This window comes from Rhamphochromis longiceps, linkage group LG15 (assembly GCF_057381845.1).
Source record: "Rhamphochromis longiceps isolate RC_006_pf linkage group LG15, R_longiceps_female_GT1.1, whole genome shotgun sequence".
Classification (NCBI taxonomy): domain Eukaryota; kingdom Metazoa; phylum Chordata; class Actinopteri; order Cichliformes; family Cichlidae; genus Rhamphochromis; species Rhamphochromis longiceps.
In genome coordinates this window covers 4,639,997-4,663,680 of record NC_140571.1, presented here as the reverse complement: position 1 = coordinate 4,663,680, position 23,684 = coordinate 4,639,997, and the positions used below count along the sequence as shown (strand labels likewise).

General features: G+C 41.4%; 2 protein-coding genes across 6 annotated transcripts in view; both read right to left on the bottom strand.

Moving 5' to 3' along the window:
- The window catches only part of plcb4b (phospholipase C, beta 4b), a 76,173-nt gene extending 65,542 nt beyond the window's left edge, over positions 1–10,631 (bottom strand). For 2 of the 4 annotated variants that reach the window (XM_085381770.1, XM_085381771.1), the window contains exons 1-2: positions 10,380–10,630; positions 6,847–6,888 (exon numbers count right to left, since the gene is read on the bottom strand). The gene's annotated coding sequence lies outside the window, so the exon portion shown is untranslated. Of the gene's footprint in view, positions 1–6,846; positions 6,889–10,379 lie in introns of all 4 variants that reach the window. The other 2 variants (XM_085381772.1, XM_085381769.1) reach the window with 2 other exon arrangements.
- Positions 10,632–16,164: 5,533 nt separating this feature from the next.
- Positions 16,165–23,684, bottom strand: part of plcb1l (phospholipase C beta 1-like) — a 129,974-nt gene continuing 122,454 nt past the window's right edge. For both annotated transcript variants that reach the window (XM_085381186.1, XM_085381187.1), the window contains one exon: positions 16,165–16,792. In XM_085381186.1, the coding sequence (XP_085237312.1) occupies positions 16,560–16,792 (233 nt within the window). In that variant the 3' untranslated portion in view covers positions 16,165–16,559. The remainder of the gene's footprint in view (positions 16,793–23,684) is intronic.

Here is a 23,684-nt window from a genome sequence, read left to right as displayed (position 1 = left end):
GCAAAGTCGTACTAAAACATTTGACAGATTTTCGAGCGCCGTGCACATAAAATCATTTCCAGGTCAGTAAACACAACCAGAATTCATACATAAGGCACACGGGATTATAAGGGGCTCTGTCGACTTTCAGAAAAATCAAAGGATTGATTTTAAGTGTGCCGTATTTTCCAAACAACACGGTAATAACGACGGCCCGCTATCACGCTCTACCAAAAATAGTGCTTTGTTGTGTATCTGACGGACAAAAGCTAAACCAGTTCCACACCACTGAAGTTGCAGCATTTCTACAAACCAATTCTGGTTCATCGGTTTCATTTAACGATCCACTTTCGCTCTTCTCCTTCTGCGTCGCCGCCATGTGCGTATGTAAACATAGGCACTGCGCATGCGCTTTTTACCCATATTCTATCGCGATATTTCATTTTCCTATCATTGCCCAAAATTACACCGGTATTACCGTGAACGGTATGATATAGCCCAGCCCTAGTGCTAAGTATCTTAAACAAAATATTCCTCTAAAAATGGTCAGGTACAAGGACTGGACTGAAGATGAGTAAATGAGCGGCCGATGTCCTAAAACTAAACTTTGGGAAACAATTGCTCAAGACCCCTTTAAAGAAATTAACAGAAACTCTGGCTCCTTGGAAGCAAAACATAAGGAAATGAGAGGTGACTCGAGAAATTGGCACAGTACTCTCTTGATTTGTCATTGCTTTTAAAAGAACATGAATGTATAATGCAAAAACATGCAACAAGTGAACCTTAGAAGGCACTACTAGGACACAGAGACAAAGCTTGTTGAAGCTCTAGAGATTGTCTTCCGCAAATGGAAACGTCTTTATAATTCAGCAAGTGCTAGGAACAATTGTAGATATATGTACTGTATATGCATGTGAACGCAATGTGTGATATATAATTTACAATTTCCTATCTAGTAAATATATACAGCATATAGAATTTCCTAGTCTATGTCGTGTGCTATAATTGCGTCACCTAAGGAAAATGTCTGAGCATTTTTCACTGGAAAATTTACATCTGTCCTCTTACCATGTGCTTCGTGACACTTTTCTAAACTTCACATTGCTTCTACAGTTTGTTATGATAGCACATAAATCCTTTAGATGGCTAAGGACAGAGGTTTGTTTAAATGACATCCAAGAAGTGGCTGATGAAAAATGCACGAGGCTCTTTGACAAATTTCTGGCAGTGCTTGGAAAGCCATGTGAAGGGAACTATTCGCCTATTAAACCCAGTGTTTATACTCCACCTAAAATCTGTTTGTTTCGCTGCTTGTACTTTTCAGTTTATGAGTTACAAACTCCAAAGAAAGCCTCCAAAAAAATGCCATTAAAATCCGCTTTGTCTTTCAAACCAAAAAAAAAACAAAGAAAGAAAGACATAAATTAGGCCCATATTAACTACTATATCTACATATATATAAGCAGGAATTCCTGCTTATATATATATATAAGAAGTAAAGACAATTGTGCCATGTACTGTGTTCTGCATTTCCACTGAGCTGAGCAGGGTAAATGATAAGCTAATCTCTGAAGTGTTACATAATTGCTATCTTGTAGAGTAGTGGGCTGCCTAAAGAGACCCCTCTGGCACACACACACACACAAAGTCATGTTATGATAATGCCACAGGACATTACAGGAAACTCAGCAAAAAACATAATCCGTAATCCAACCTGAATATCTTTATATCACTGCTATATAATGTAAATTAAACACACACACACACACACACACACACACACACACACACACACACACACACACACACACACACACACACACACACACACACACACACACTACCACAAGGGCAGTGTTGTAGAGAGAGGAAGAAGCAACATTCCTGCTGTTTATCAAGTCATCTGATCAGGCCAGCAAGTCATGCGTTGAAACTGTGTTAGAGGCTGGGCGGGATGCTTTAGGCTAACCCTCGCCCTATGTACTCTGCAGTTTTCAGAATCTTAACTTATTCTCTCACAGTGCTCTGTCTTCATGTGAATGACTGGTATCCTCCCAAAAACACACTAATGCTCCACTTTATTTTCAACAAACACCTAAAGAAGACACTTAAGACCTCCCTGCATTTGCCCCATTTGTAACGCAAACAGATAAACCATTAAAAGCTTGATCGATAAGTCTGTAAAATATCTGCTAATTTTCCACTTCAAGTACTGACAGTGTTGATAAATGTGATAATTTTGCTGACTGCAATGATCCTCGTCGGTGCGTTGTGAAGCCGCGGGCTCTCTATTACGGGCCTGGGATGGTTAATAATAGCTATCCAGGAGAGGACGGTACAGAATCACGTTTTGCATTCTGGAGCGAAGGTCGACAGTTTAATTGGAAGTGCAAATTGCGTTCACATGTATCCCCACAGTGGATTGAGCCATGGGTAAAGTGAATGCGCACATTGCAAGCGTGTGTGCGTTTAACAAAAGAGAGGGAAGGGTTCGTCCCAACGTATTTTTAGACCGACGCGTGGAGCCGAGCCACAGTTATTATCACTGAAGTGTTGTTTTTACTCCTCAAATCCTCTTTTGCACAAGCTCAGATACTCCTGCTGCCCGCTACTGAATCAGCGAGGCCGATGCTGCCAATTTTTTATTAAGAAAGAGTAAATATTGACTTGATGACTGTAGCTTCCATCTGTTGGTGTGAGAGTAAGAGTCTCGCTCGCTCTCTATCTGCTCTGCTTTCACTCGCTGCCGACACTACCACCACCCCCACTCGCACCACCACCCATCTCCTTCCCTCTGCTGCTGGCTTAGAATCTGCAGAGAATACCCCCGTCATTATATTCACCCTCGAGCCACACTTACCCTTGTAGTGAAGACACGCGTTCTCATCATTGATCTCTCTCTTTGTTTAGGCAGCTAATAGTACTCCCACATAGCTCTATAATCCACAACATCTGGATTAGTGAGGGTTGAGGCCACTTTTTGATCAGCTATCGTGTTACGTGAAGATGAGACTGTGGGAGTGGAGCTGAGTGGTTTTATCAGAGCAGAGAGCGGGCGGGAGGGGGGCGGATGCTGAGGTTTTTCTGACTCTTTTATCCTTGTCACGGGCCGAGGACAGAGTCTTTCATGTCGTTTCTTAGAAAGCTTTCTAAGCAAGTGCACAACTGAAAGACGCCACATTTGCACAAAAGCAGTGTTACAGCTTCTTTGGATATCCAAAAGAAGGTACTTTGCCACGTTTACATTTCTCTGTAACTATTTTGGTATGGCCATTTATGAGGACTCATTTTCTTTATGCTACTTGATTACATTAAAAGATGAAGCTCCTCCAAAAGTAATATCGTCTCTCTCCGGGTGCTGCCTCAGGTGCCTGTCACATCCATATTTTCAATGAATGCCAAGGTCTTAAAATGCATCAGGGTAGGACAAAGTTGCAGAGTGCTGGATCCGTGTAAATATTTGCAGTGGGAATTTAGGTGTGTTGACTCTGCTGCCGCTGACACCGCTTCTCTTACGTGTGAGAAGGAAGGATCTTATGTTCTCCGTTTGAACAAGCACTGAACTTATTATTTTATCCTTCAACACAAAGAGGTGTTGATTTTTTACAGGAATGCTCCATAACATGATGACAGTTTAAAAAAAATCATGTTGGTAAAAAGAATTTGTATCCAATATTGATAACCATTAACACTGGTAATTAAACGTTTTTAGCCTGCACCAGCAGGATGGTACACACGCTAAAATAAGGTGAGGCATGATGGCAAAACTGATAATGTAAACTATGATTATTGAATGCTGTTTTATTCCTCATTGTCTACAAAGGATTGGGTGTTCCCTTCTTTCCTGTCACATGTAGTTACTGAAGTGTAAGCTTAGGATGTTTAGCGTGTTGCCTCACACCAAAAATGTTCCTGGTTTGAATCCCACCTTGGGATGTTTTCCCTGCATCTGTGTAGATTTCTGCTGGGTTTACTTTGCCTTCCTTAGTTCAAAGACATGCTTGTTAGGCAAACTGGCTATGGATGAGACGTAAATCAAGTATTAAAACTGTGACAAATACAATATTGTATGAATGTATGATTAAATGTGACACATAGTAGCAAATAGCACTTTGAGTGGGCAGTATGATTAGAAAAGCGCCACATATATGGCAGTCTATTTCAATGACCACCAATTTTTATTTTTTTTTTTATTTACCCACGATCTATTACTGTGAAAAGCCATACACACTGGTACAGGTGGATTTAAAGTAGAAGCTTAACCCAATAGGATGGGGTTTTATTAGTAAATTCTTGACAGTACTTTATAATAACCATTTTAAGAAATGGTAAACGAATAGTGTGAGCTAAAAATTGATCTGCAAAGCATCTATTAACATTTTCTGAAAGGTTACAGTAAGGTTACAACTAATGTTTATCATACTTTTTAAGCAGGTAATAAAGACTCTGTAAGTCATCTATAAACATTATTTGGAAGGCAAGTATAAAGTTGTAACTGATATTTATAACACTTGTTTCAACAAGTGCATAATTATCCAGGTATGTAAATCACAAGATTGAACTTGTAGATGTCACTTCATGCCCTGTTTTCTTAACATACACATGAAAAAGTCTTCACAGAACTCTTTGAAAACAAAGTGATTCAATAGCTTGTAGAAGCACCTTTATAACAACAACTCTAATAAGTTTTCGTTTGACTTTATTAGACTCTCACACACACACCCGAAACTCTGGCTGATTGGGACCCACGCCCAGTTTCCCACCTTGGCTCAGGCGATTAGAGGATCATCAGGGGGTCCTTTTGTCCCTCTGTGGGGGGTCACTCCCACTAGGTTTATATCTGGGACTCTCCACCATTTGACCTTAGAACTGAAGAAGCTTCTCGGATGAGAGGTGAAACGTCTTCAAGCAACTTAAAGAAGTCCAGACGCTTTTCTTTGCAAGCTCCTTTGACTACGATGACCTGGATGACTGAGAACCTTCACAGACAGACTCTCACATTGTTGCAGAGGAATTTTGGCCCGCTTGTGTTTACAAAGTTGTTTTAGTTCATCAAAGTTTGTGAGCATCTGCTTATGCAGAACATTTCAATTGGTTTGAGGTCTAGACTTTCACTAGGTCACTGCAACACCCTGATTTTTTTATTTTTCGGTCATTCAGTTAGAGATTTACTGCTGTGTTTGTGATCATTGTCCTGCTACATGACCCAATTTCAGCCAAGTCAGATGTAGAATACTTTGGTATACAGAGAAGCTCATGGTCAACTCAATGACTCCAAATGTCCATGTACTGTATCTGCAAAACAAGCAAAAAATCACGCCCCTCCATCACCATGCTTGACAGTTGGTATGAAGTGTCTGCGCTGATATACTGCATTTGGTTTTCACCAATAATCGTGGAATCATAATGGCCAAAATCTCCACTTTGTCCAAAAGACATAGTTCAAGACGTCTTGTGGTTGTCCAGATTGCAACTCTACACCCCTAATCTGTGCTGCCATATAAGAAAGAAGAGGCTTTCTTCCAGCAACCCTTCAAAAAAGCCATATTGTTGAAGTCTCGTGTTTCCAACTGTACTGTCATGACCTTCAACATTTAACATGCTAACAGGCCTGTAGAGTCTGAGCTGTGGTTCTTGGGGTTTTGCAGTTTCTCAGAGAATTGAGTGGTCTGACCCTGGGGTGAGTTTGCTGGGATGTTCACTCATATGAAGATTGTGTCATTGCGTTAACATAGACATGAATGCTCAAAACCGACAAACTACCAAAATTTCTGCTTTTATAGAGATTCTCACACTTGCAGCTGATCCATTAATCATATTTGACTGGCACCACCTGGCTACCATTTACCCTCTTAATTCCTGTAGAAGGGTGTACTTAATCTTTCACAGGACGGCATAGATTCCTGAAAAACCTTCACGACTGTATTCCATAGAATATGTCAAGTTAGGAGCGATATCCATCCTCTTTTGGGACAGACTGCCAAAAGACACCTTTTGTGTATTTCAGAAATACCAGCAGTTTGCAGCGGAGACCAGCTTACTGTTCAATAATCAAACCTTTATCACAAACTATAATATGTGGTAATCATAAAACATGTTTCCAAAGTAATGCTTAGATATGTTTTAAGAATTACTTTTCCTAGTCACTATCAAGTTAGTCATATGGTTCTTGCCAACAGAATAATTTAGAGATAATACACACCTCTCTGCTCGATAAAAGGAGACATATGAAAATGAACCAGGCAAAGCTAACAGACAGCTTTGATGCTACACATCATTAATACAAAATATATCATGAACACATAGGCAGCAATCACATTTGAGCTTCATTAAAGTGTCAAACTTGGCACGGGGGAACACAAAGCAACAGCTTCAGTCACGCAACCTACTTATCAATGAGTGATGTGTGCAGTGGATCAGCGAATATCAGCCTTTCATGAAAGATACAATTAAAATTTAGACTTCATGCTTTCATCACTCAGCACAAATCCAATAAGATGTCTGTCTCGGCACAACGTGTTTGTAATATTTAATGCGGGAAAGAAAGTGTCTGTATTCGCTAATGAGGCCTCAAAGAAAGAGTGGCGGGAAAATAAGATCCAGGTAGATATTAGTGCACGCAGACACGCAGAAATGTGTTAGATCAAACACTGACACATACATTACATTGATTGATTTATTGCAAGCTCTGTTTTCCCAAACTTTATGTTCAACTAAATTCTGGACGCTGTGTCGTTTTAATATTTGCCGCAGGGGCTTGTAAGCCAGCGGCGCTGTTGGGCAGAATGTAACAACAAACTAAGAAACACAACGCAAGAAAAATAAATTTGTGTTGCTGCAGCGATCACTGGCAGCCCCAAAACTCACCAGTTCAGCATCAATAATTTCAGCGGGAGTTCATATCTCGGCCTGCAGAGACAAAAAAGGACATACAGTTAGAAGGGGAGAGAATTTCATAAATAACAAAACCCTGAATGTGGACTTATTTGGCTGAGTTCTAAAACCCTGCTATACAATAGGAAGGTCAGGAGCTGAGATACAACCACACACAGAGATGAACGCATCCCGATTCCCTCCACTTACTCCCTTGCCAGGGAAAACAAAGTTCAGACATGTTGAGCTCTGCGATGCAGCATATTTTCAACATATTACAACAACACTGGTCCTATCAGTCGCTGTGCCCACATTACCCGTCTGTTGGTCTGTTAGTCCATCTGGCTTTCAGGACTTCCACTTTCAAAGATCTCTTTGCAGGAGCACAAAAGAGAAAATAACGATTCTACAAATCATAGAACTGTTAAAACAAACTGACAGAGGTGGAGAAAGGTCAGTGACTCTAGACCAGGCCCTCCCAAGTCTAACAGAAACCATGGAGAGAAAGTGTGCTAGTCTTAGAAAAAAACTAACAAACAAACAGGCAATCAAGATATACAGTAAACTGCCACTGGATGGATTCCAAATCCAGTCCCGCTAGAATAAACCTCCAACCTTCGAGCAAATCGATATCATGCTGGCAAGAATAACGCTGTGAGAAAACAGACAGAGAAAAAGAGATTTTTCTCCAGTTGGACCAAACCCTACAGCCAATCTCAAGCTTTCCACAGAGATACAAACACCCCGAAAGTTGATGCTGAGTAATGTCTGTCTTACACACATTTCATGGCCTAATCAAGTTCACATCCACAACAAAACAATGCCAGGCTTTGAAATGCTGTTTTAGTTTCATCCTTTTTCTTTCATACACTGTCTTTACATCCAAGACTTAAAATGTAGTTCAGCTTTTTCATTCTAAACTAACTTCTTATTGGCTTAACGCTTGCATATAATATACCAGTATACACCCTCAATCTGCCCAGTTTTACATTTTAAATAGAGCTAAATCTCCTCTGCACTGAACATATACATAATAATATGCTTAGTTACAAATTATCTCACAGCCATAAAAGTGTCCCTTCAATGTACTCGAGATACACCTGAACTTCAATTAAAATTGCTGGACTGGGAAGTCTGTCCTCACCAAATCAGCAGAAGCATCTACAGTGAGATTTAAAACCACATCCCAATATTTAAAAACCTTCATATAGGAGCTACAAATGCATAGCAGTGCAAGACTTCCTACATCCGTCTGGGCTGAAGATTCCCTCCACATGCATAAATAAAGTTCCTGGATCCAGATTGTGGTATTTTCTTGAGATCATCAAGACAATGTCTCTCAATTTCCAAAGAATTTCAGGATGAAACTCCAAAGGTAAACGGTAAAATGTAACACTTTGTTAATAACACTGTTATTAAACAGAGAAAGAACAAACTGAAGCAATTATATAACCTTGGCAGAAATAAAATGAAAAAAAAAAAGTGGCAACATGCCATGGGATCCTCCTTCAAACTTGGCATGTTTGCTCAACTATAAACCCATAAAGTTATGTTTATCTTGAATGGTTGGGATACCATCAACTGGGCTACAGCTTTCAGGAAACCAGCATAGCACATGCAAAGTACTCAAAACTTGGTCTGAGTACTTCAGTCTGTAGTTCCTGCTACAGTAGCTGCCTGCAGGACATATGGACAAGGTGAAAATAACACCAGCTTTACTATCAAGGCTGATAAACGTTAAAGAGTACCAGTGATAACAGAAGCTGGCAAACTGGAGTCACTTTTGTTCTAATCGGTAAAACTAACAATGATGGTTAACAATTTAGATCAAGTGAAGAATTTGCAAATATAACAAGGTTTATCCCGCAAGCTGTGACGATGCAGCCAAACTCTTAAGCTTCTTAGTCCACCTCTATTCATCAAAATGCTTCGCAGTCCGGGTTTAAGCCTCAGGTAAGGGATTGTTATTGTGCGAGAGAGGGTAATGTTTGCCTCCGTAATCGCCAGTCAAACGTTTATGTGGCAGTGTCAATAAGCCAGAGCAGAATTTGTTTTTCTTTACATAATGGAGGCGATGTTTCACAGGCTGCAGAGGACGTCGCCTGGAAGGAGGGAGTGGGAGGCGACCTTCTGAGGGTTTCACAATAACGGGGACTGACGCACTCTTTGCTGCCTGACCACAGCTATCTTGTAGACACCTGTGCAGCAATTTCCCCCCCAAAAAGAAAACGGATGCAGTATACAAATAAGCGCTGCAGAGCAAGTTGGTGAGAGCAGGGGGAACAGCTGATGCAACAAGTTTGTTTCTACACTCATTCTTAAGTTAATGTTAGGGGGAAAATAATACTTTATACGGTGCAAACAAGTCTACACAGCCCCCCCCCCCCCACACACACACACACACACACACACACACCTCACCCCCTTCCACCTTCCACACACACAGGCACATGTTATTCCTGAACAAATATCACTCTGCCTCCGGGGTGTAACGGATAAAACTGGTTTTGGAAATGAAAATGAAGAACCTGCTGAGTTTCGGCTGTCATTTGCTCTGGTTTCAAGGAAAGCTGCTGATTACATCTTCCCCTATCAAAAATAGATTGTTTAAAATCCAAAGAGCACACCGTGAATGATTTCACACACAAATTATGACATTTGATCACCCATGCAACTATTTTTATGATACTTTAACACCGTTGTGCTGATTGATTAAACACCGGCATTACGGGCACACGAAAAACACTGTTTTCTAGTTGGCGTAACGGTGAATCAATGACACCTTGCAAAGCTGGGATGGATGCATGCATGGCAAGCTGCAGCTACCACACTAGCAGCAAACAGACTGAGAATGCACCAGTTCTGCATGTTAAATTTACATTATCATACAAATCTCGCAGGGCATTAAGCTCCAAATATGTAGTGCAATAAACCAAAAAGCACCCATTAGAGTAAATGCAAGAAATAAAATCTCGGGTTTGTTGGTTGACTTTTATGGCCACTGTGCAGTGTGCACTGTGCTTGTCAACGGCCGGCTGGCTTCTGCTCTGTCCCGCTACAGCTAGCTCCGCTGGCTAGCCTCACAGCCGTTGGAAACGTCAATAAGCCCCGCATTTCATCAGGTTTTCAAGCCGCGGCGGCTCTCTGCAGTCCCGTATTCACCTAGCAGAGAGCTCACCGAGCAAAGCTGGAGTGAATTCGATAATAAAAACCAAAAGGTCTATTTAAATGCGTCTGCCTAGCTAGCTAGCAAATGCTATTGCTTCCAGCTGTGTGTGTATGTGTGTTTGACAGAGTGAGGCAGCGAGAGGATGTCTGACTGATGAGAGCAGGATTTGGAGAGTGCCGCTGAGAGCTAGCGTGATGGAGTTTTAATGAAGGGTCCAGCGTCCGTCTGGCAGCAAAACAAACACATTAAATTGAACTCAGTCTGGTGCACGTTTAACCGAGCAGCCCTTAACCTAAGACGCGGTAAACTCTGACTGTTCTCTCGGCAGCATTCAGAAAGCTTTATGTGTGTTTCTTACGTGGTTTCGCGGTTGGAGATGGAGAGGGGGTTTAATCCGACGGCGGAGAGAAAATGATGCTGTGCAGGGTCCGGGTAGGGATTTTCTGTCTCCGCCTGTCTGCGTGTCTTCCAGCTGCTGCTGCTCTATCCCGTCTCCCTCCGACTGTCTACTCTGCCTCCCTCCCGCCGGAGTGTCCCGGTGTTCTTGTACCACTCGCCCTCCAGTGGAGAATGAACGGTGCTGATGCGCGCTGATTAGGAACCCCTCTTCAGACGGGCAGCCCTCCCCATCCCCTCCCACACCCACCACTACACACTGCACTCACACCTAACGTGCCTGCGCGCGAATGGGTGTGTGCGTGCGTGTGCGATCGCGCGGTGGCGTGCGTGTAAATGAGTGAATGAGTGTGCTTTGGGTTAACGGAGTGAGTCATCCGGTAGAACCAGATCCAGCTCCGCCCCCGTTTTCTAACAGCTGACTACTGTAGCCGCCATGCGTTGATAAAGACAAACAGTGCCCCCCCCTCCTCCCTTTGTAAAGTCACAGTGATGCTGGCCTGCTTCCCCTAAAGACACAACAGCAACTTTATGACACTTAGTTTTAATAGTGGCACCACTTTCATGTACGGTAACAGTCTTTTCTAAGATATTATTTTTAGGTTTACATAAACTATGAATAACTGGAAATATGTTTGCAGTCTGTGACGCTGTTGTCTAGATATCATCCACTATTCATTTTCACACCAGATCCTGCTGAACTACTTCGTGTTTGATGCTACAGTTCTGCAATTTAAAAAATATATATATATACATATTTCTATAGTTTTAACTTCGTTTTTTGAACATCTATGGAGCTGCACACCAAATCTCTTTGCACTGCATTATAAAAGCTATGGAAATGGCATTAGACTGTATAAAAACAAATTCAGTCACATGAGAACAAAGCTTTTGGGGGATTTTTCTTGATTTAATGTTTACATGTTTTATAATATATTTTGGTTCTAAACAGCTGCAAGCATGCACATAAAAAATATTGCTAGTGTGCACAAGATACACTCCTTTGACGGCTTTATTTGAGATGTCATGACTTGCAGTGCTTAGTATGGAGGTAATGCAGCTCCAAAAATACTGCACCTTACAATCCCCAAACCCACTTATGTCAAAACATCCTCCCGATTTATAATGCAGGATTTCTGTAAAAGGGTTCATATTATGCCGTTCTTTATTTTCTATCATGTATATGTATATAACGTGCTGCAATGGTGACTGGTCATATTAAACATGACCAAAGTCTAAAATAATGAGCTCAGAATTTAGATGTAAGTATGTAAGCAATCCCAGGGGGACAAAAGTTGAGGCTTCAAAGTGCTCTATATGCTTTATTTCACAAAGTTTTTTCTATGCTTTGCTGTGTATGATGTCAAGGAAGAGGGGATGGGCTTAATATGATCAGACACACAGCTCTGACTGTAAACACAGAAGCTCCATCCACCTCTTATTTAAATCCTCTGTTTACAAGCAGCAGTAAGAAGAAAGTTGACTCAAATAAAGATGTGAAGAGTGTAACCGAAGACAATATCAAAAAGGTTATTTTTAAGGTTAAGTTTAAGAAAGCTACAGGACACTTTCGGTAGCTTTCAGAGGCCTATTCCTGCCTCCAAGGACCCATTAAGTGGACACTGTTTTCAAAATTAATTATTGTATGACAATCAGTCTCCTAAATGGTACAAAAGCAACTACAGCCACTCCATCATTAGAGGAAAAAATAGTCGGCAGTCTCTGAGCTTCAGAGACTAAATGGGCCAAAAATGATGACAGAAGTATAGTGAGGAAAACCCTGCAAACCAAGGGCACTGTGTCTTTCCTCATCCCTCTAAATGGGACATTTTTAGGTTTTAGGACATGGTCTGATAGTTTAACAATGGTACGGATAATATTAGAGTCACAATCCGAATTTGATCCAGCCTAGATTAAGGCAAAGTTCAGTGTTAACATTACATTCATAACTTTGGGATTAAGGTTGTGTTATGATAGTTGAGGGAAAGTGGAGAGAGCTAAGATTATATTTGGGGGCCAAGGAGTGGAGGCAGTCAGTGATTAGCATTTCACTCGCTCACTCAAACATTCACATCAGTTTCTGCTTGTGTTTTTGTGCCTATGTAACTATGTATGTGTGTGTGTTTGTGTGTGAGTGAGTGAGAGAGAGCTCAGTGTACCTTAGCCAGCATCCTGCGGTCTTCTCCTCTCTGTCCTGGTGTTACAGGACACCTCCTCCTCCTTCTCTTCGTCCCCGCAGCAGATGGACAGACGCAGAGCGATATTATTCCTGGGAGTTTGGAGGGGCGTCTCTGTTTTTATAACCCAGAGAATCTTATTAAAAAGCTGCTCTCCTTCCGTCCTGAACTTGAGGTTAATTAGCTCACTTCCTAGTTGCCGACATGCACCGAGGCCTCTGAATGGTCACAGTGGTTGTTATGGACGACTAGGCTTGTCTTATCTCTGGCTGCCTGTGGGGATTCTGCTGTGGAGCTGAGACTAAGAAGGGCACAGTATTTATGTAGTGTGGAAAACACATACACTGGCAGCACGTACAAATGTAATAGAGACAGCCGAAAAGTCACCCACACAAGCACACTGACACAGTGAGCACAGACGTACACAGACTCACACGGGAGACTTCACCAACGCTCACACAATGTGTAACAAGTTTTTTGGTTTTGTTTTGTTTTTTTGTAAATGTGCTAAAGATGAAAAAATAAGTGTTACCACTGGACATTCAGGAAATGGAGTGATTAGATATTACTGCAGTTGCATCCAAGTGCAAACAATAATAATTCTGCCCATAGGTCTATGGATGCAGCCTAAGATTCATTTGACTTTTGAGGCAGAGGAAAAGTCAAACTAGATGGGTGTTGATCCAAACATGGCTATGGACATCTACATGCATGCAACCCTACTATGCATGTTTTTGCATAATAGTTCTATATGACTTCTCCTGTTATCCAGCCATGGCAGGTTTTCTGTTAGGGTTACTTCAGAGATGTTCCTAAACTGCGGGTACCCCCACTGCCAAAAACGTCCTGTTATGTAGACACTGCTTTTAGATATAAACTGTACATAAAAGATTGCCTTAAACCTGCATTATTTCAAATGGCCAGCAGGTGGCAACTGCTCTTATTGCCGTGTTTGGGAAAATTACCCTACTGTTCAGTTGATCTGTGATCTCAGCTAACACTTTCCTGATGTGTTTATCAGCTCACTTCCTGGTTTAAATTCTTATTTAACGCAACGGGATGTTTATTTTGCAATTTATGGCCACACGTAAAGTAAAATAGACAACAGAGCAGGGTACGCTTTAGGGCGAGCTAGCTAGAACCACCACTTCCTCAACTTGTGTTGCTCAAAATTGTAAATAGCGACAGCTATAATGATCAAGCCGTGGCTTCAAGGTAGGTTCAAAAACAAGTGGTTAATGTCACTGTGGATACGCCCATTTTTTTTAAACCTGCAGCATCAGGTACCTGATAACGGCCACTGCCTACCACAACAACCATGGTGTCTCTGAGTAGCACTGAGCAAGGCTGTCTTGTAAAGTATTTTCCATGTAGGACAGAAGAAAAAGACTTTATTAGTTCTTATTTCAATTGTGACATAATCAATACCAGATTTCTAATACAATTTTGAGTTTATTGTTTTGAAGCAGGTAAATTGAAGCCAATTTCATTACAATGCCATTAATAGGAAGTGAACAGTCTATTTATAGGCAGGCTGTGTTGTTACCTGGGAGATAACAGGAAGCAGGTCATCAAGGCTTCCCCTGCCAGCCCATTACCTTGAGTGTGACAACCCCACCAGCCTACAGTGCACAAATACCCGTCACAGATGCTTCCAAACATACTCTGTAACTGGGTTTCAGACACTGATTCATCTTTTAAAAGAAAGCAGTGACACCATTAAGCTGTTTCCAACACAATTTTTGTTCTTTTTTTGCCTTTGCTGAGTTACGGACTGTGGGTTCAAGACACTTCAAGAAAAAAACGTAACTACCGGGAATCCCCCCCCCAAAACACCAACTCAGGATTGGTTTCACCACTGAAACCAGGAAGGATTAATATAATGTATGTAACTGTAACACATTACATACATAGACATGAAATCTGTAAGATGTAACAATAAAAAAACAAACCAACACAATATTAAGTTCAGCACAACAAATCAAAAGACACACAACTCCACTCCAGCAAAGTACAATAATAGCCACATTTATTGTAATTACAAGCAAGTTCCCTTTACACTAGATTTTTTTTCTCAGCTTCATGTTTTAACCTTCGTGTCATACGTACATTTACATTTCCAGAGTGCATACACTGATGAGAAGGGGGGGGGGGGGGGGGTAGTCTGTTAAATAAAGTGGTTCAAGACATAAAAGAAAACAAAAAATGTCTCTCTTGCCTTTATGAGTCACATGTTAAATACTTCTCATTACAAGCATTACTCAGTAGTGGTACTGTACTAAAAAGTGCACACGGTCTATTCAATACCAGACAGCTTCATATATTATTATATAATGGCAATTTTAACAATGATGCATTTCACACATTCAACATCAAACAAGGCAAACCCATTCAAAAGGCACAGGACTCTCACATTGATATCATCTTTAAAAAAAAAAGAAGGTATTTGTACTTACATGTCAGGCAATCCTTCACTTTCAACTCTTTTTCTAAAAGGAAAATCAGCTGAAATATGATTCGATATCAAATGGCACACCCATGGTGGCACTGGGCGGAAGAAAGTTTTAAAAAAAACTTAATGAATTAGCACAGTTCACATGTTACAGGGGGGAGGAGTCCAGTTATTCATAGGTTCATGTTAACGCTGGTGTTCTGCAGATATAAACTGAGCACCTGATTGAAAATAATGCAACCATTTCCCCACAGTTTCCCCGCTTTAGACTCCAATCGTGGGTAAATAATAATAAAAATAATGACGATGCCCGAGGGGGACGTATTTTCTGTGGGCATTCTCTGTGTGTATTGTGCACACAAGGTTTCCCTGTAAGTACAAAGGGAACCAGTTAAGAGGAAGGCCGCTTCAACAAACTACAACAGGATCCTCTTCTGTTTGAATGTCCTGGTTTGTTTTAGTCAAGGGGGCAAAGGTAAAGAATACAATGAGCAATCTGTGAGCAGGAGCCGGCTAGCGTTGCATCTAGAGAACAGGGTGTGTCATTACTTACTTTAGTCCTGTTCAGCTTATTCCGCAGTGATGCATCAAGCCACACTGAGCCCACTGTTTTGCAGGTTAAGTTTAAATGTTTCAGAGAAAATAGATTTACATTAATAAACATCTCTGCTACAGAGCTACTTGTTAACATTTACAGTTGTTCAAATACATGCAGACACTGTACAAATAAACGTTCCCTTCTTGTCCTCTTTGGACAGAATCGTCCACAAACTTGTTAAAAAAAACCCAAAACAAATACGAGGCAGAACAAAGAAAGAATGGCAGATAATTTTTTAAGAATATTTCCAAATTTCACAAAAAAAAACCCCCAAAAGAAATTATTTTAAAAAACAAAACAAAAAGGAAATTAGCAGCAACGCATAGGCTTAGTTCTGTGAGAACAAACTCAAGAACCAGCAAGCCACCAGTGCCTCTGGGTTAAAGTAAGAGAGGGTTTAGTGAGCCTTCAGTGCAAATATGTAAAGGTGAATTTAAATCTTATAGAGACGGAAGCTTTAAAGGCTGGATATATAATGACTTCTTTACAGTACACTCCATTTAAAATCCACTGTGAAGTGAATACCAACCCTTGGCACGACACGCCTCTCTGATCAGCACTACTGCAAACATCGTGATAATAAAAATAATAAAAAGAAACTACTCTCTCTCTGTGCAATAGTTCAAGTAAGTTATTTCCTGCAAATAGTTAGTGTTTCCTAACACCTCCTGTGGCCGTACCGAAAGAGACGACAACGTACAGGTAACATACAAATACACAAAAGGTTATTATTTACATGAAAAACAGGTGTCTGGACAAGACTGCACTCTACGCAGAGAGGACCGCTACTCACCAATTCAGGCTCAGATTTGACCTAATCCTCCCACTGGTTACAATTAGGACCAAAGTGGCAGTCTCATCCTAGAATCTGTGTCCATAACCACGTCCACCAGTCAGTGTCCCAAAGGGTCAAGGTTAAATCTCTAGAGCGGGGTTTCGTAGACTCGTTCCGACGACCCCTCCTCCGTGTCGTCCTCTGACTGCGACGCCTTGTGGTTCAGCTTCTCTGCTGTCGACGAGGAAACGAGGTTTCCATGGATGCTGTCGTCGCTCAGCTTGGCCTTGCTGCTGTCCTGAACAAACTCTTGGATTTCCACAGGTAGCCGGCGAAATTTGTCCTGGTACTCCTGGTCCAGATCGCTCTGTAACTGCAGAGGAAGAAAATCAAACATCAACCAAGAATCCGTAAATGAAGAAAATTTAATGATGTCAGTGTGGTCCAACAACCAATTCTGGTAAATGGACTGGTTCTTATATGGCCCTTTACACATCTTGCCAACTTGTTTTTTCCACATGCAGTGCAGAGTAGATAACAATTATCAGCAATGTAGTGTTCAGTATCTTGCTAGGGACTGTGACATTTTTGCAGATGAATAGAAACCACCAACCGAGTTCGACCTACAGCTCTTTGAGGTTTGATCAGCAGGTGGATGGGATTGCTTTGCCTGAGATGATACTATATTACTGAAAATAAGAAGAGTAATAGGTCTCTCCTAAAGTTTCTGGAGATGTCACAAAATGGAAGAAGTCTGTTTCTTTAATTTTTATATATTTTCAGTAGAGATTCATTAACTTTCTGTGTTTCCTGTTTGGTGTACAGTGGAGATTTTTTTTGACCTACTTGTCTGGAACTGCTGCAGATCACGGCTAGGGTGAACCAAACAGTAATGTTGTGGGACCAAAACAATGAGCTGGATGAGCTGAGGGGAAGTTGCATAACAATTCTCTGCAGGGTTATCAGTATGAGCGACCTCATTAGAGCAGCTTTAAAGTTTTCACCCTTTACAGCAACCTTAACAATCAGTGTCTACACTGGATTGTAAGTGCTTGGATACAGTAGGTGCTGCAGTTATTTCCATGCCTCTTATCTAAAGACTATAATAACATGAATCATGCCTATTTCCATAACACAGCCTGAACAAAAAGGCTCGATGCTGAACATCAGATAGGGACCGTGACATTCTGCACTGAATAGGCACCTTGATCTGCTGAGGCAGACCAGGATCCCGACAATATCCATGTACTGTATCCGCCCTGCCCTCACTGAGAAACAGAAAGGAGAAGCTGTTTTCTCCGAGGCATAGACGCCCCCAATGATTACAGATGACAAGATTGTATTCATGTCATTGCGAGCCAATAATTGCTGTAATGCTGATTTCTGTTTAACTACTCGGCTGGCTCCCACGGGAGAGCAGTAATTAAAAGAAACGCTGCTAAGATGAATGGTGTCAAAGTCTCACAGCTCGGTACAGTCACGTCAGCACAATGCGAGATCGAAAGTACCTGAGTCCCACCAAGACTTAGCAGGGATCAATATTTTGTCTTAGAGATACTGGTCCCTGCTGTTGAGTGAATGAGGGGCCCCACTACAGACTGACAGCATCCAGCATCTAACTAGAAAAAAATACAAATGCACGTCTCACCTGAATGAATGGAAGCAAATATTGCTGCGACAAAACTGAGAGATATATTCATCTTGCAGGAACTTCAGGCAGAATAAACTGCTGAACACAAAGCCGTACTCTCCTGTGATAGATTCACCTGCAGTACACCCCTCCATCCCCCCTTCCCCCCCAATCCCCAGACATACAGTCATTATAGCGGCGACCAGAAAATTCACAGCTGGCAAACTGCACAAATGAATATCTGAAAAAATATTTGCAAGAATAGCCAAGAATGGGAGAGACGGAGAGAGCGGAGGAGTCCGGATGAAGGTCAAGGACTCCCATGCTTCTCTTGACTTTACAATTTTCTGCCCTCTCCACTTCACGAGATGGCACATCCATTTCATTTGAGAGCCCTTCATAGCTAAATGAGAAAACCTGATTGTTACAAAGTGCTCGCCTTCACAGCACTTTGAAGCATCGCCATAATATAAATTAAACTGATATTATTTTGTTTAGTCTCTGGATGGTTATCACACCTAGGGGCACTAATTTTGGGTGCAATCCTAAAATCTTGGGACTGAAAATGTGTTTTTTTTTTTACGTCTACTCTAGTTGAGACAACACATTAAATGGTAAAAGTTGCAAACAGAGCTGCAGAAGCTTACTGCAGTGCCCCGTGCTGTTAGAGCTGGGCGATAGAACGATAACGATATGTATCGCGATATAACTTTTACTCGATAGAGAAATTAAGCTATCGCGATAGACTTCGCCGCTCTTGTCCTCTTAAAATAAAAAATAAATAATAAAAAAAGGTCAGCCAATCCAAACTAAGTAGCGCAGAGCCGAACCAATCACAGCCGCAGCGTCACGTCGCGTGACTTGTTACGTACAGCACAAGTGCCAAGCCGCACGTGTGTTTGTTTGGGAAGCAGGCAGTGGGTAATAATAATAATAATGGATTGGATTTATATAGCGCTTTTCAAGGCACCCAAAGCGCTTTACAATGCCACTATTCATTCACTCTCACATTCATACACTGGTGGAGGCAAGCTACGGTTGTAGCCACAGCTGCCCTGGGTAATGGAGCCAGCGCGTAATGGAGGAAATGAGTGTGCCGACTAGAATAATCTACCGAGCGTGACCAAAGAGAAAACAGATGACGGTTCCAATGCCGGAGAGATTGTCGAACGGAAGAGCCATAGAAGTTCCGTAGTGTGAAGGTATTTCGGCTATTTCAAGTCTGACAAAAAACAGAGTAGCGTGCACTGTAAATTGTGCCGAAAGCAAGTCTGGAAATACAATAAACTGGTGCATGCGTCACACTGTGCGCCACGTTATTGTTTCGGTGAAATGAATTTCTACAATACTGTTAATTCTACTCTCTGCAGTGTTTAAATGCTTACATATACACACAGTTACTGTCCCTCCACACATACGACTCTGTTCTGCTTCTATGCCCCAGCTTTGTTTACTTTTTCCCACCGAGGCTTCTAGACTTCTGATTGGCCAACATTTCTGCACGGTTAGGAATCTAGCGCCACCTGCTGCTTTGGCATGTTCATAGCAGCGTTTTCCTTCATTTCTGCCTTTATGTGTGGACGGGATTATTTTTTAAAACGAAAACGGAAAATCTCCGTTTTCAAAAACACCCGTGTACGTGTGGACGTAGCCTCAGTCTCTGACTGGAAGCGCTAATTCGTCATTCGGCTTTTGTCAGACTAAAGTAACTGTTAAAACTGTTTGAAAAGCTCAGCTATACAACAAGGAGAGATTGAGAATTTCCTTTTAGTTCTCAGTTTATTTGATATTGACAAAAGTTAGTCAATTTTGTCTGTTCTTCTGTAAAACAAACTAAGATTTATTTTTAGAATTAATATTTTGTTTCTAAGTGGAATTGACAATTTAGTCTGTTTTTGTTTGTTCTGTTTTGAAACTTAAACGTTTTAGCGGCTGCCTTTTGTGTAGTTTGCAATATTTGCCTTTATTTATCTGAAAAAGTCTCATGTTCCTTAAGTACATCTACCCTGTTGAACTTATTATGGGAAATAAATATTTAAATAAAAACAAGCTGCTGATTATTTCACATTTTACTTGTGAGCAACGGCACATTTAAATCTTACAAATATAGTTATTTGGCTTATATCGTGATAGATATCGTTATCGCCTGAAATGAAAAAAACATATCGTGATATGAAAAAAATCTCATATCGCCCAGCTCTACGTGCTGTGTAAATTAAGTTGCAAAAATAGATGTCTGGTATTCAGTAGTAATAGCTCACTTTCTCAGTCTGCTGCCATGTTATCTAAACTTAGTTATCTAATTTTAGGGGTGGATTTTAACCTGTCTCCACTGAAATTCACAGACCGATGATGCTTAATGCATAGAAACCACTTTTTTCTCTCCATTTAGTTGAAATGACCGTTGTTACAGATCTGTATGTAAAAATCTATCAGCCAGGTAACTCAACTGCATCTGTGCCTCATTGTTTGAAATTAAGGAAGCTCTGCAGTTGTCTCTTTCTGATGTTTTTGAGTGGCAAAACAGAGCCTGCTCCCCCCGCACCACCAAGCAGAGCATTTCAAGGTCACCTTCTCAGAGAGATGCCTCCCTGGCTCCTCCATCCCTCTCTCACTCTAATCTTTCTTTCTCTGCCTTTCTCTTCTCTCTCCGTGGGTCTCACAGAGCAGCCATCCAACACATCAAAACCAGATGGCTAAAGATGCACCACGGCTCCCCCCCCCCCCTGCTCTTCACTGCGCATGACCTACTTAGGGGTGGGACAGCCTGCTCGCCCTGTGTGCTCGCATGTGTGTTTGTGCATGTGCAGCCTTTTTTTTATACCCTGCCTGCTGAGGCACAAACACCCTCTGATTAAATCTGTCATCTTTTCTCCCATCTGATGACACCCTGGTTCATGAGAACGGGGAGGTGGGAGCAGAGGGCAGAGAAGTCTGAAGGGTGCCAGCCACTTCTGAGAAACATGTGAGCGCATGGCGTGCGCGGGGGTGTGTGCGTGTAATCAGAAGCAAAGGGCCGTCTGTTAGAGTGATGAGACGAGAGATGAAGACAGCCGTTTCCTTTTACCAAAAGGAACAGTCTATGAATGAATGACAGAAAGATGGATGGATTAGGGAAGAAGGAGGGAGAACTGTGGTATTTTCAGAGTTTCTTGTGATCTGTGGCTTCCAGCTGATATCTTATCAGCCTGGCAGAGGAGAAATCACAGGAGTTTAGTACACAGAGAGAAGACGTGATTGAAATCTACTCCTCAGGCTTAATGGATTTGGGAGAGGGAAGTTTTGGATAATCAAAATTTGGAATTCCTATGGTGACAAGTAAATTCCAGGTCTGGTTAAAAGATATAGTTCTTTTGAAATCATAAGCAACCATGATCAAATGCTCTGTGTGCTCACGCTCGATCACATTTATGTACGTGTGGTCCAGCTTCGGTTTGGACACCCTAACCAGCAGGAGCTAGAGTTCTCCAGCCAGCTTTTAAATCTGTATCTCATCTCTGAAGACCAGTCATCTGTCAACAAACCACATGCACACATTTCTGCCTTTCTTAAAATACAGCACTCGGTGACCTTCTTCACCAGCTGTCCTCATTTTGAGAAGCTATCGGGGGACTCAGAGAAGGCCTCCAAAGAGCCAAATTAATTCTTTGCTTTGAGCCATGACATAACGCCTGCTGCGGCATTGCAAAAGTCCTCAACTGGCAAAGAGCTGCACTACACATACATCACACAGCTATGTTAACAGTGTCTCATCTTACTGTCACAACAAGCAGGTCTTAAGGAATGATGTGCGTCGGTGTGCAGGCTTTGAAAGTAGGTTTTAACCACTTGCTGCTCTAAACCGTTTCAGTGAAGCTGAAAGTGTTCTGTGACACGGAGCAAAACCTGCAAATCTCACACTTACACTCCGTATCGAGGCATGTACCCCGATCCTGTGATTTAGCCTACTAACATCACTACACAGACTCTAATTAGACTAAACCCAAGTTCCTAAACCCACATCTGAGAGATAAGAAAAGGTCACGACCCTATCATCTTTGCATGCTGGTGCATACTGCAAGTAAGACGTGTGTGTGTGTGTGCGATTGTGCGAGACGGAGGGCAGAGAGAAATTTACTTTCTTTCCACTGTATTGGTCATAAGAATGAAAATGAACTGCAGCAGTCCAAATGCAACAGCAATAACAACACCAGTAATAAAAGAGAGAAACTATTCAGGATAAATTATGTGCTCCTTTTCCATCTATCTCACCTTCTAACCCTCTCTCGGTGCACATATGTGTGTGAATTAGTGATGGGATTTCCGGCTCTTTTTAGAGATCTGGCTCTTTCGGTTCGGCTCACTAAAAAGAGCCAGCTCTTTCGGCTCCGAACCGGCTCTTCAGGTTGTTTTGTTGCTTTAATTAATTTATTATTAACAATAATATAAAATTATGCACAAAAGGAATTACTAACATAAAAACAAGTGGTTTTATTTATATATGTTTATATATAAATATATGCGGTGGCCCCTAGAGACAAAACACGTACAAACTCCAAAACACATTTCTAGCATGAACTGAACTTCCAAAGCCGAGCTACTAGATCACTTAAATTACACAATTGAAAGCATGTGTGTATTGTTTGTGTATTTATACACAGGCACTCATATATATATTCAAATAATTTAAAAAAAAGTTCATTTACCTGTTATTACCACACACCAAATCCGGTCGTTGGTACTTGCTGGCTTGTGTAGCCACAAGATAACAAAGGCTCAACACTGCGCCCAGCATCCTGGAGCACTTCTGTTGTCTTTTGTACGTGTTTTGAGTTTTTAATGTGCTTCTGAGTTTTTACGTGCTTCGGAGTTTGTACGTGTTTTTACGTGTTTTGGAGTTTTTACGTGTTTTGGAGTTTGTACGTGTTTTTACGTGTTTTGGAGTTTGTACATGCTTCAGAGTTCGTACGTGATTTGAAGTTTGTATGTGCTTTGTCTCTAGGGGCCACCGTAAATATACTTTTATTTATTCACTCCACATAAAATGTAATAAATAAATCATATAATACAAAAATCAACTATTCACATTTCAAGTTTTAACTATTTAAATTTTCAGCTTTTTCCTTTCACAAATTTAAAGTGAAAAGAACACAAAACACTACAAACCACAACACAATTAAATATAAATTATAATATGAAAACTAAAAGAACATGCATATTCTCTGTCATATGGACCTGCATGAATAAACTTTCTCAATCCTTTATCATCTGCAACTGAAAATAGTTGTGGATGATTACTATACCTTTCTAATGTTGTTGTCCCTGCCTCTCTTTCTCTCTCTCTGGCTCTGTTCCTGTGCTACTGAGTGTAACTACCGCCCCTCCCCCCTCTGCCCAGCATAAAGCACAAGGCTCGCGTGCAGAGTGAAGCGGAAAAAAAGTGCGAGAGAGAGGCTGAGAGAAAGAAAAAAAACCCACGTGACGGCTCGCGATAAGGAGCCGGCTCGCGTCGTTCACGTCAAAGAGTCGGCTCTAAGAGCCATTTCGTTCGCGAACGACCCATCACTAGTGTGAATGCCCTTTCCTGGCTCCTTTCAGATAATTTATCTGCTGCTTTCCTTTCCTTTTTTTGAGAGAGATTTTTTTCTTCAGGTCC